General features: G+C 40.4%; 1 protein-coding gene across 8 annotated transcripts in view; it reads right to left on the reverse strand.

Annotated features, from left to right (window-relative positions):
* eya4 (EYA transcriptional coactivator and phosphatase 4) overlaps positions 1-14,013 on the reverse strand; it is a 50,569-nt gene that overhangs the window by 15,469 nt on the left and 21,087 nt on the right. For 7 of the 8 annotated variants that reach the window (XM_005745551.1, XM_005745552.1, XM_013913972.1 and 4 more), the window contains 8 exons: positions 12,674-12,723; positions 9,860-9,981; positions 5,022-5,105; positions 4,241-4,318; positions 3,057-3,123; positions 2,759-2,901; positions 369-512; positions 202-284 (listed from right to left, as the gene is read on the reverse strand). In XM_005745551.1, the coding sequence (XP_005745608.1) occupies positions 202-284; positions 369-512; positions 2,759-2,901; positions 3,057-3,123; positions 4,241-4,318; positions 5,022-5,105; positions 9,860-9,981; positions 12,674-12,723 (771 nt within the window). The remainder of the gene's footprint in view (positions 1-201; positions 285-368; positions 513-2,758; positions 2,902-3,056; positions 3,124-4,240; positions 4,319-5,021; positions 5,106-9,859; positions 9,982-12,673; positions 12,724-14,013) is intronic. The other variant, XM_013913970.1, reaches the window with a different exon arrangement.

The following is a 14,013-nucleotide window of genomic DNA, read 5'->3' on the forward strand; positions in this document are numbered from 1 at the left end:
TTTCTTTCTTTCTTTCTTTCTTTCTTTCTTTCTTTCTTTCTTTCTTTCTTTCTTTCTTTCTTTCTTTCTTTCTTTCTTTCTTTCTTTCTTTCTGCTTTGGAGACAGCATTATAAGATAATCACATTAAATGACAACAAAGAGCTAACACATTAGCTTCGTTTGATAGACCAACCTGTGTTCACAAATGCATGCGGTCGTACCTGCTGTGTGGCAGTGTAGTTGGCGGGGTTGGACACTGAGTTGTTGGTGGTGTAGAGGCCTGAGGAAGGAGTGAAACTGGAACCTGTTCAGAAATTAACCCCCCTTTAGCAAGAACTTAAAAACCAAAAATGTTTAAGTTAAATAAAAGGCTGTGTTATAAACAGACCTGGCATTGGATAGGGGGAGTAGGCAGTCTGTCCAGGCTGAGGTGTGGTAAAGCCGGGGCTGTAGCTGAGGCCTGTCTGCAGAGGAGACTGACTCTGGGCTAGGCCGCTTTCTGTTTTTATGCCGGGAAGCATCACACCGAGGTCTATGGCAATTGAAAAAAAAATAATGATATTAAATGTTTCAGCTTTAATTTGCAGAGTTTAACAAAAGTCTCTTCTTCCTCAGAAGACTTGGAGACTTCCACCTGCCACTGAGGGTGCTTAAGAACTTCTACTACTGCACCATCAAGAGCGTCCTGACGAGAAACATCTGCACCTGGTTTGGGAACGGCACCAAGCAGGACAGACAAGATCTGCAAAGAGTGGTGCGCTCGGCTGAACGCATCATTCAATCAGAGCTTCCTGACCTGCTGTCCATCTACACCAAGCAGTGCAAGACTAAAGCCAGGAAGATTATGATGGACCTCTCCCATTCCAACAATGGACTCCTCTCATTTCTTTTTATTCATAATTTCTTACGTAAACTGTTATTTGCACATTTTAACTGTAAATTTCTAAGTTAAAATCTGCAAATTTTGTAGTAATCTGTAAATATGTAAATCATTTAATGGTCGGGCATTGCACAGCAATAAGCATTTCACCACGTATCGTACTGTGTATGGTTGTGTGTGTGACAAATAAAATTTGAATTTGAAAAGTATTGCATTAACTATTTACATATACATTGTCCCCAGTTTTAGAGACTCGAAATAAACTGAACAAACTAACGTAATTTTAATTATAAGGATTATTTTTATAACTATAATTCTTTGCAGTTAATGACTGACTGAAGTCAAGATACTATGGGCATCACTATATGCTCCTTCCATGCTTGAGATGTTCTGCCAGGCCTTTACTTCCACCACCTTCAGTTGCTGCTTGTTTGAAGGTCTCGCTGCATTCAGTTTTGTCATCAGTAACTGCAAAGCATGCTCTGATTGGCTGTGATCAGGTGACTGAAAAGCATACCCCATCAGAAAGAGTCTATTTTTCTTGCTTTCAGAAACTCTAGGTTGCTTTTGCAGTTCGTTTTGGGTCATTAACGTTTGCACTGTGAAGTGCTGTCCAATCAGTTTTGCAGCTGAATCTGAGCAGAGAGTAAAGCCCATAATACTTCACAATTCATCCTGCTACTTCTATCAGCAGTCACATCATCAATAAACACTAGTGACCCAGCTCCACTGGCACCCATACACATTCATCTCAGTTCCATGTGTCCAAAAATTTTTGTCAGAACTGTGGCGACTCTTTTAGATGTTTTCTGGCAAAGTCCACTCTGGCCTTCTTGTTCTTGAGTGTAACCAGCGGTCTGCACTTTGCTGGTCTGCATTTCCATTCATGAAGGTGTTGCTTGATTGTAGGCCTTGACAATGAAACACCTATCTCTGTGAAAGTGTTCCCGACGTGTTTAAATGTTCTGAAGTTGTTTTTCTTAACCACGGAAATAGTTCTGTCCTCATCCACTTTAGTTAGCCTCTGTGTTCTTTCAAGACTTTTGGTGTTGCTGAGATGGGCAGTAACGCCGTAGATTTTTAAGAGTCTACCAGTGATTTGGCCACTGTCTCTCTGATAGCTTTATTTGGGCTTCCCTCACTTACATCAACATCTCTTTAGACCTCATTTTGACAGTTTTAATGAAGAATAACCAAAATGTAATATAAAAACACTTTGAATCAACTCCACATTTTCATCTGCTTAATTTTTCATTGAATACCAAATGAATAGGCCTTACTGGGACACGAAACTGCTCAACAGTCAACTGTGCAATTAATTTTGAGCCTCTAAAAATGGCTGTAATTTCTAAACAGTTAATACAATACTTTTGTTAATTCAATTTAATTAAAGCTGGAAGTCTGCTCTTCAATCACATCTTGATTGCTTGTTTTAAAATCCAGTGCGGTGGTGTACAACAGGAAAAGTTACAAGAGATTGTTTCATCGCCTACATACTTATGGATCTAACTGCATATTGTCCTCATTCTGCTACGAGTTCACTTTCAGTTCAGTTTATTCGAATCTTTGGCTGTACCCAGTTGCAATGATTGAATGGGTGAAAATATTGAATTTCTCCCCAAATAGAATACAGCATAATGAGTTTACTTCTAGTTTTTAAAGGGCATCCAAAGCAGTCACTCAGCACAAACACATCAACCCAGTTGCATGGGAAAACTTAGGTTTGAGTTTGAACAATGTCTCCTACCACAAAATAATACCATATAAATAAGATTCCTTCTTTCACACAACACTTGCAGTTTAGTTTGTAAATCTTCGAAAAATAATTTTTCTGCAGTTTTTGTATGGAGATGTGTGGGTAGAACTATGTGGCTTATTCAGCGTGTGTTGGTTCACACCATAGGTAGACAATCCGTAGGCCTGGCCTGTCTGCGAATAAGCAGTATAGACGGTTGATTGCTGCATGCTGCTGAACTGAGGTTGGCCGGTGTACGTCGGCATGGAAGGAGCTGCCGGCGTGGAGAGGATGTGAGGGTAGGGCCTATAAGAGAGAGGAAAGTGACAGTGGGAGTAGGTAAATTAGCCACTTGGTATATTATAGCATTTAGGAGTTATTTCGTTGAGTAAAATTCAACTTTAGCTAACCTTACAGAATGTAAACAAAGATGCCTGTTCAGTTTTAAAACTTGGACTTACTTGGATGGGTAGAGAGGGGGAGAGTACTGGTGGGCTGAACGAGGGCTGTAGCCGCTGCTGGTGATTACTAAAAACAGCAAAATAATCAAAAACAACAAGGCAAAAACATGTTACGGATGGTGTCAACTCAAATCTGCTGCTTTTCTGAGCATTTACCAAAACCACTCCTGAGCAGGACAATTCGGGGCCTCCAGCTTATTTGAGCCGAGATGCCGTTCCAGTAAACATAATTTGAAGCATTTTGAATGGAGGGGAGCCAAGTTCTTCCTTTAGAGATCACCGCAGTCCCTGAAACCCTTACAGTGGGCCTCATAGCAAAACACAATGTCTGTTTGTGGTCATTGAGATGTCAGAGCTCAGTACTGACAAACACCCTGCTGGGTTTAAACCCCTCTCTCTGTTTTGTAGAATGGCTTTGTGTGTGTGTTACAGTGTGAAAGAGAATGGGGGACGTGTGTGAGTCCAAAAAAAAAGAAAAAAGACAAGTGTAAAATGTCTCTGCCCCTCTCTTATCCCTCTGCCAGCCTTTGATGATGATGCAATCCAAGGACAGGCAATATTTCACTGGATTAAAGCTTTCAGCAGGTCTACCAGTGAGCTCAAATGGATGATGGTGATTGTGTGACTTCTGTGCGTCTGAACAAAAACAGACAAGCGGAGACCAGAAGGCATTTATATTTCTGCGTCTATCTATGGCTGATTCAGTTGTCAACTCACTGTACTTTTTTCCCCCATCTACAGTCTTACAGCAACTCCGAGTGCAGAGGGATTTGATTTTTTCAAACCTACACTGTTTTTAAAAAGCAGTGTATTCACCTGAACCACAGAATGTATATTATATATTGATCAGCTTTCTGACCACTATCACAGCTACTTATACAACTACTACTACTAAAAAATAAATAAATAAAAGACAGTCAAAAGGTTAAACTCAAGCCTGCAAATTTAAAATTAGCAATAGCTGTTTTGGGGAAGCAAGTTAAAAACTAACTATAATCTATGCAAAATACACTTCTTCTGGTTTTGTCACAAGTCCACACGCCATTATCCTGCCCATGATGCTTTGCAAATTCCTAGTCTTCCTTTTGGATTCTTAATGCTAGATTAATGAATAAACTGACAGGTATGGACTTTGGTGATATTTCTGAATTGTGTGCATATTTATCCAAGGGTCTGTGCTTTACCTGAGCCTGCGTATGTATCCAGGGCTGTGTCCCCTGTCGTAGTAACTGTATCGCTGTTGTTCAACGGCTCTGTTTTCACTTAAAGGAAAAGGAAAAGGTCAGTATTAGGGTAAAGCAGTAAAGACTTCCCACAACACACAGACAGAAACAAACCTTAGTGGGTAAGAGCAGAAAACGTCCATGCAATTCCAGCATGTCAACTTAATGCTGCGTGCAGGGTTCCCATTGCAAGCACTATTTAATTTCACAGTCTTTAAATGGCTCTCTATAACCACTCTGCTTGAAGCTTTTTACTTCGTCATTGTTTTCTGATGCTATTTTTAAGATATGGATGACTTTGAAAACTATAAAATGTAAGTAACACATTCAAAAATGAATTACTGCAAAGTGATCCTTAGCAAATGTTTGCGATTTATTGCCCTCCCCCTGCAAATTTATCAAATTCCCCTCTTTTCAGAGGGTCTTTGGTAGGAACCCTGTAAATATACTATAAAAATAAAAAAATAAAAAAGAGAGAAAGAAACTTCACACACAGTAATAAACTGGGATGCAGAAAAACAATGAAGATTCAGAAAGCAGAGAAAAAATTCACAGCAAACCAAAAATCAGTCAGAGCAACTCTGGCAAGAACCAACAAACAAAACCCAAAATAAAAAAAAACACAACTAACAACAAGTCAACAACCGTGGCTAGCTAAAACTAAAGAAAGTTCAACGGCTATGCTTTTGCTGTATTGCTGTAAAATCTTTGCTCTGGGATTCACACACATGCACCTCTGTACCATATTCCTTGGAGCCTGTGGCAGGGGATGGGCTGCTGCAGCCCAACAGCCAATCAGCCGTGTTAAGAACGGTCATGCTTTCACCTATAGGGGTGCAAGGTGGGAAGGTGATGAGGATACGACCCACTGAAAACCAGATGCAGGTCAAAGGTATACGGGGTCACATGGTACTGATCTTTTCGTAGACATTCGCGTTGAATATAAAAGAAAAAAAAAACATTCCCGAAATAGTTATATTATGGGAATATTTAAAGACTTGTGTTTTTTTTCCCCCATCGTCTTGCTTTCATGTTTTCTTGCCAAGTTATTAAGACGGTCAGTAACAATTTTGTCTCTATGCTAAATATGAAGCTAGAGTAAGGAAATGGTTAGCTTATAAAACTGGTAGAACAGCTGCTTCCCAGCGCTCCAAAAGCTTAGAAACAAGATGTCAGTAAAGGCATATATAACCCCCAACCTGCTGATTTTTTGTACAGATTAAAACAAACTGATTTCAGAACTCTAGAGGTGCTGGTAGGTGGATTTTGTTACCCTTGGACAAAGCCAGACGTAATTTTCCCACCTGTTAAGTCTAGTTTGAGTCTTAAATCAAAGGTAATATATCCATTTGGGTGTAGGTCAAAATAACCCTTATGTATCTCACACTGGATTTTGGTAAGCCCTTCAAATCATTCTCTGTCTGAATAATTTTCCCTTTAAGTCACCCCATTTATGCAAACTTTCTTGTAATTGGCTGCCCCTTAGGGAAAAAGAGAAAAGAAAAATAGCTGGGTGAGTCAATGTGGTGCGAATGGTTGTCTGTCTCTATGTGCTTTCCCCCGCGACAGACTGATGACCTGCCCGGGGTGTACCCTGCCTCTCACCCTAAGACAGCTGAGATAGGCTCCAGCCCACCAGCGACCCTGAATTGGATAAACTGAAGAGAACGGATGGATTGGGCTCCTGTGCTCACATCCATAACCAGAAGGCTGTGATGACCATATTAAGGATATCCCTTCTTTATGATATCAAAGATCCAATAAAAAACTTTCTGAAACTGAGCATGTTTCAGAAGAAAGAACTGATGCTGCCTCAATTGGTCACACAAAGTCACACAGCAACCCATGTAGTGAGTCTTCATGTCACTTCGGAGGAATTTTGGCCCACTCTTCTTTGCAGAATAGTTTCAATTCAACAACATTAAAGGGTTTTTAAGCATGATCGTCCTGTCATGCCAAAGAATCTCAATCACAAATCCAGACTATAACTAGGCCACTCCAAAACCTTTTTTCTCTGAGCCATTCAGAGGTGGAATGCTGGTGTTTCAAATTATTGTCCTGCTTGAATATCAGGGCATGAACTGATGGCCGGACATTCTCCTCATTCTCCAGAATTTTCTGGTAGAGAGCAGAATTTATGGTTCCATCACTTATGGCAAGTCGTCCAAGTCCTGAAACAGCAAAGCAGCCACAAACCATCCCACTACCACCACCATGTTTGAATATTGGTTTTGTATTTTTATGAAATACTGTGTTAGTTTTATGCCAGATAAAACAGAACTCAGATCTTCCCAAAAGTTCAAGTGTTGTCTCATCAGTCCAGAGAATATTTTCCCAGAAGTCTTGGGCATCATCAAGTTTTTTGGCAAATGTGAATCTTTGTGTTCTTTTTGGTCATCAGCGGTTTTCTCCTTGGAACTCTCCAAAGGGTGCCATTTTTGCCCAGTCTTTGTTATTGTTGAATCATGAACACTGACCATAACTGAAGGAACGTATGGCCTTTTAGTTCTTTAGATGTTATTCTCAGTTCTTTTGTGACCTCCTGAATGAATTGTCGATGTGCTCTTGGAGTAATTTTGGTAGCTTGACCGCTCCGGAGAAGGTTCACCATGGTTCCACTTTTTCTCCATTTGTGGAAAATAGCTCTCACCATGCAGTCCCAATGCCTTAGAAATGGCAGTTTCCAACCAGTGACTTTAACCGATTCTAAACAGGTCTTACATTTTTATAGATGGTGGCATGATCTGGGACTTTTTGAGGTCTATAAGCCTATTTCACTTTGTCATACAGATTCTGTTTCAATAAGTTCTTGATTCAACAGGTCTGGTAGTAGCCAGGACTGGTTGTAGCTAATGAAACTGAACTGAATTTTGGTTAAACACATTTAATCCCTGATTCATCCACAAAAAGGCACATTTAGATAGCTTGAGTTAGAGTGAGAAATATAAATACATATACATTCTGGGGACATGTGAGACTAACATTAATATGTCAAAGTAGAAGGATATGCGACTTTTAAGACAGAGCTATTTTATTATAATACATGACAACTGTATCTGCTTTAACAAACAGCTATTAGATTAATCTCCTGATATTTCTGTTTCTACAAATATGTTCTTGCTAAAGTCTCGAGCTATTCTTCTAATTAGCAGCTCATCTATCATCACGTGATTGCGCTTTTTAAAAGAAGAGGACACCTGTTAATCAGTTTATCATTCTACATAATGTGTTTCAGGGGCTTCTTTTCTCAAACGCCCATCACTAGCAACCATCTGAAAACTCAATTGAGTTCAGGACAACTTCATTAATCCCCTAAGGGAACAATACAATCCACTGGACAAGCTGTAATGAAGACAAATGAATTGCTATGGAGATGGCCTTTGGGCCTGAGCGTTCGCTGATGTCAGGTGAGGGGAATGTTGAGTATGTAGATTGTTTTGGCTCTCTGTGAAGCCCGAGCTCTGTCTGCTTAAATCATTAACTGTGAGCTCATCAAAAATGATTTAATGTGCTCTAATACAGTCTCGGTGTGCTGTTAGCCCACACTGAGCATGTGTGACTGCGAGTATGTTAACACATCAAAATGACTAAAATACAGCATCTCACTTTTTCCATGACATTATTATTATTATTAGAAGTGGTTTCCACCGCCTGGTAAATCAGCAATAGATCAAACGATGGCCCTCAACAAAAGCACCATGTCCAGGGCTATATCATCAAACTGTCCTGACAGAAATGGTTCCAGAGGACAGAGCATGAGAAAGTGGGAAGATCAAGGGTGAGAGGAGAAAAAAAAGATTAATAGAAAGAAGGAGAAACGCATACGGACTCAGAGTAAAGAAAAAGAAGAAAAAGAGAGGAGCGGGCTCACTGGTGTTGACATATAAGAGAGCAGTGATGCTTTAATGCTCTTGTAGAGGAAATAGTTTCCAGTGGGATTTTGAGCTTGCTCTCCAACACACACATACAGACACTTTGCCAAGCCGTTAGCGGAGGAGTGCAGAAGTGCTTCGCCGTGTGTTTACACACATTCTCCGGTGGTTTATTCAAGAACTCATGCCAGCTTGGAAGTGTGTATGCATGCATTTGTATGTGCGTGTGTCCCTCCATCTCCATAAATTCCTCAAAAAGTATTTATCTCTACATGCTGAAAGGATTTCTGACTGATGATTTTGCAATAAATTTCATTGCATTACATTTTTCTCATCAAATGCTCTTGCCTTAAGTGACTTTCAACATGTGCATTGGACCTCCTTTGGCATTAAGATTATATTAAAAAAGGAATAAAAGACAATGAGTATTCTGAATGGAGGAGTTTAGACTTTCAACTACATTTTACACAACGTAAAAAAAAAATAGAAATCAGTAAATTCACTGTTCCTGCATCAATGGCTCTCTCCTTTCTTCAAAGAAATAATTCACCCTTTAACTTTAATACATCATGGACCTTTATGCAGCATTTCAAGTAAACGTACATACTGGCAAATTTGTTTTCTAGTTTAGAGTTAGAAAGGACTAAGAGGGTCAGATTAGTTAGCCTTGAAACACGTGAAACTGTTGGCTTTTTCCTGTCCAAATGTAACCAATCTGGCTTACCAGCACCTTTTTAAGCTTAAAAATGAACAAATCTTGTTTGTTTAGTTCAAAAGGGAAACATATAGGTTTTATTTATTTATTTCTTATATAGTATATTTGATATTTATGTATCTGACATACCCCATGTTGGTGTTGTTCCTGGATAAACATTGCATCTGACGGATGATGATGTCTGAGCAATCAGTTAGCATTAGCCAAGAGGTTAGCTAATGCTATAAAGAAACTATCACTTGTAGCAAAGCAACATTGGTAACCTAAATTTAAATCTAAATGTAACCCAAACAATATTTATCATATTGTATAAATGAATAAAGAAAATGCTTGAAATGCTTAGCATTTGTTCCAGAAGAGAATTTTATACTAACAAAAGCCCCCCCACCCCAACATTACAAAGCTATGACATCACAACATTATTGGTCAGCTGTAACGCTCATTCTGGACCAACATTAATATGACGATGTGGGAAAAGCATCCACACAGGGATATTAGGTCATGCCTTTGACTACAGTTGGCCATAGTCAGACAGTGGTTTTGTGACACAGTGGGCAGTCAATAATGCAAAGATCTATTGCAGCAGCATATCGAATGTCCTTTTTCATGGAAGAAGATTGCAAACAAAGAAAGATTCATATAATTTAACGTCAACCTTTATTTTGGAAAAATAAAACTTAATTTTTAAAATTCTTAGTTCTTTTTTTGTGCTTTACTTAAACTGGCATCTTAGAGTGGGAGGGAGCTGATCAGCTACTTGAAAGTAATGTGGGGATGGTGGAGTAGCATTGGGGTTGCCATGAACCCAGAAGCCCACTTTTTCTCAGAAAACAACTAAATCTATGCATTTGCCATCATATTGACTTCCTCTGGGAATGCGTGCAGATTTATTAAGCAGTCGAACACATTTTTTTTCTTTGAGTTTCAGATACACAGCTGAGTACAAAATACTGGAGCCCCTAAGAAAACCTCCTAAAAATCCCATCTTCTCACCTCCTGTTCCATTGGTGGTGATAGACGGGCTGCCAAGGTTGTTCTTGTCCAGCTTGGAGCCTGTCGAATCTCCACCTCCCACTCGGTTATGAGGACTGGCTAGGTCCTGCATTTCCATAGACCTATTTGGGGAGAGAAGATGGCAAGAAAAAAGAGGTAAACTCTCTTCTACTGTTATGTGCTGTATGTGCTATTTAATGAATAGCAGATCAATGCCAATATGTTCTCACAGGTGGGAATTTACATCGACCATACATTATGTTAAGATCCCACTGTACTGTAGATCCTCACAGTCATAAACTCCATACTTCTCAGCACCAGTTAGCTTACATGAGCATGTGTTCAGAGGGGCTACACCTTGTATGTGGGCCTGCTGGCTCTTTTATGGTGTGGCGGTATGTGTGTGTGTGTGTGTGTGTGTGTGTGTGTGTATATAAATTCTGGGCTCCAATACAAACCCACAGCCTGCCAGCGTGCTTTAGTTTTACAATGTGTTCCACATGCATGACTGGGACGAACCAGCACACAAGGTGGTAATGGTAAAGTGAGAGTGTGTCTGCGTGTGTGCGCAGATGACTGGAAGTGGAAGTAAGTAAGACATGAACAGAGTGCAGATGCACATAGTGGAATAAAAGTCTGCCTTTTGTGTATTACAGTTTATTGTGGCAACAACTGCTCTCTCTATAGGCTCTATAACCCCTAACTAAGAGGTAAAAATCCTATTAATACATTTTTATAGTTCTAGATTTCAAGCAAATGTATATTAAATACTTTATTCAGACTTTTCACCACTGTTACCACAAACCCAGATTTCAGTACATTCGGACCAAGACTATAGTTTCATGTTGAATCGGTCTGTGTGTGGACAATACTTCTTACGAATGTGTGTGTGTGTGTGTGCATATTTCTGAGCACTGACTCATGCAGCCCGCAGGTTGGTCACACTTGTGCTCTTGTGTGAGACATCAAAGCCAGAAATGACAGAGATGGAAGAAGAATAAAACAAATGCGGGCCGCTGCTGCTCAGTGTGTGTTTATGCGCGCACGTGTGTGTGTGTGTGTGTACGAAAAGAGAGCGTGTGCATCTGTGTGGCGGTCTGGCAGAAGGCCATCTCAATGCTATGGGCAGATAGTATCTCCACACATGACTGCAACCCACAGTCGGACTGACGGGTATAAACATATAGCTTTCAGCAAACGAGAAAGACCCTGCTAAACGGTGCAAAATGGAGAATGCGTGAAAGATAAACACTCTAAATCAGCTCTCTCCATTTCGGTCAACTCTTCTTTTTGTTTCCTTATTTACGGCTAAACACTCATTTTGTTCTCCCGTTCATTGCATGGACGTCAACGACAGTTTACGGCGGACAAAATAAACGAGCCAAGTCCTACCTTCAAACAAAGGCCTTAAGTGTATCTGCTACACAAGGGAAAAGTTAAGAACTTTCACAGATTATGTTGCCGCCACCACTTCGTTTCCCACCCCCAACCCGCATTTTTTTTTCTCTCCATCATGTGCTTAAACCCCTTCATCCATCCTTTTCTTTTGTCTTTCAACAGCAGGAAATGATTCTGTCTCCCCTTCTTGTTTTTTCCTCTTTTCCCTCTGTTTCACTCCTCTCGGGAGGCGATGGCAAGAGTTGTGGTGTTTCATAAACTCTTCTCTGGTTTTCACATCATGGCTCGGTCATTGAAAAAATATGCTCTATATTACCGAGATGCACGGCGCGTTTTGTTAAATTAGCAGATTTAGGCCTGTAGCTGGTTGTTTTTGATTTATCCACTCCTTTCCCCCCTCTTAACTGAATACGTTGCAGTATATAAACAGAAGCCCATTTCAGAGGATTTTTTTATGCAAGAAAGTGCCTTCTTGTCAATTCCTTCTGAAGGCAAAAAAAAGAAGAAGAAGAAAAAGAAAAATAGTTAAGAGCTGCAATGCAGCTGTTAAGAAGTATAAACTGCTTCATCAATAAGCTACCAAAGGGGGACAAAAGAGGAAAACAGGTAGTAAGAGAAGAATGGCAAAGCTACAGGATCCTGGCATGTAGTAAGTCAAATCTCCAAATTGTCAGGTTGCAGCTACTCTGTTTCTGCAATTTAAGCTATTTCAGACTAGGATAAGTAGTTAAAGTGGATAATTAAAAAAACAAAAACAAAACTGTCTACATTTGCCAGCACTTCAGGCTATCAACAGCTAACTAGACACAGCATGCTACAGCAGTCTTTTGACACTGTAAAATTTTTTGACTCTCGATGAAGCTCCCAGCGCACAGTTTTTGTGCTGATGTTAATGCCTAAAGCTTTCAGCTGATCGTAGAATTCCCAAGAGGGGAGGAATTCCACAAACTGGAGGGGGCATCGTAGTACAGAGACAGACAGACTGCACTAAGGGTGCTTGATTTTCCTGAATTCAAAGATTCAGAGGTGTAGCATTTTAGTGCATATAGTTGATTTCCTAATTTGACTAATTGATATACTGACTGTGTGTAAAGCACATTCCCTTTTTATTGTCTGTTTGATAAAATCAGTATATCTTTCCCTCTTTGTGTGTGTGTGTGTGTTGTGTGTGTAGGTGTGCAGTTTTAGGACACAGAGGTCTTGGGGAAGTGTTGATGACCTCATCACTGCTTGCAACTGCAGTGAAACCTCACCTCTCTGCACCATGACTAATGAACTAGGACGGACGGACAGACACACACACACACACACACACACACACACACACACACACACACACACACACACACACACACACAGAGTTCTGAAAAAGCACATTCTGTATCTCACATTATGCAAACAGACACATGAGCGTACCTGACGTCTGAAGGGTCTGGAACATGAGATTCAGTGTGTGATTTCTTTACCTGCCGAGACAACAGAGGAAAGGAGATGTTATTAAACACACACACACACACACACACACACACACACATACAGTTCATGAGAAAACGCATTTAGTGTGTCATAAACAAACCTCATAAATCAGTTTGTAAACAGGACAGATTATATTAGTATTAACACCGAAGTGGCTAACACATTTAACTAACAAATTAAGGTTTGCCAGTTCGATCCTGGGGGGAGACACAAATCCTTTCGGGCTTGCGTTTGGGAAGGGCATCCCGCTTAAAAATCTGTCAATTCCAACATGTGCCACTACCGACCATGTTAATACGTGAGCAGCTGAACACAGATCTTTTTTTCATATACTAGAATCATCACATTTTGAACAACACCAAATACAGAGAAAATTCTGCCAAGTAGGCATTAAAAACCCAAATCGCATCATCAGTTACCTCAACGGGAAATTACATCACATCAAATGTGACTTACAAATGTTCTCATTTTCAAATGTTAAATGTTTAAAAAGAAATAAATCAGGATGTGGTGTCAGTAGCTGTAGCCGCCACTGTGACAGAAGTACTAACTGGCATCTAAGTGACAGATATTAATTTTCCCTTGTTCACCCGTGACCCCACTCCAGCTCACGCTCAAGCCTCATTTTCAACCCTTAAAGAGTTGAAAGGTCACGGCGGGGTCATGTTAGGTCAAAGCACGGGGTTTAGTCTTCGCCGTTAAACAGGTCACCACAGACACTAAAACAAGCCTTAACTTTTTTTGTGTGGGTGGGGGGACATTTGGCCATGTCAGTTAGTGCGCTGGAACTTTTTACTTCGTCACTGATGTAGGGAAGAAAAAAGAATCAAGAAAACACTCTTCAGCCGCAAACTTTCTCCCTGTGCTCACACGCAGGCTGTTGCTGTGTGTGAGGGTATGTGCAGCTAGACTGCAGACCAGTGGTTCTCTATTAAAATTCCTCTGTCTTATTTGCAACAGGAACTAATTAGAACAGTAAATGCAGGGCGGAGCCAGGGCCAATGTGTACCAGCTGCCCTATAATCACTGTGTCAACACACTGCTGAGGTGTAGGGCACGTGTAGGGTGCCAAAGACACACACCCGTACATGGAAATTCGCATACAGACGCACACCCACACCAAATTCAAGCAGTCATTTGCACATTATCGCAATCACAGGTAAGTATACAGAGAAAGTGCATGGCTAAGCAGACTCTGAACTGCAGGTATGTAGACATTTTAATATTTATGTGTGTGTGTGTGTGTGTGTGTGTGTGTGTGTGTGTGTGTGTGTGTGTGT

This window comes from Pundamilia nyererei, unplaced genomic scaffold (genome assembly GCF_000239375.1).
Source record: "Pundamilia nyererei isolate P.nyererei 1_Seehausen unplaced genomic scaffold, PunNye1.0 scaffold00161, whole genome shotgun sequence".
In the NCBI taxonomy this organism is placed as follows: Eukaryota; Metazoa; Chordata; class Actinopteri; order Cichliformes; family Cichlidae; genus Pundamilia; species Pundamilia nyererei.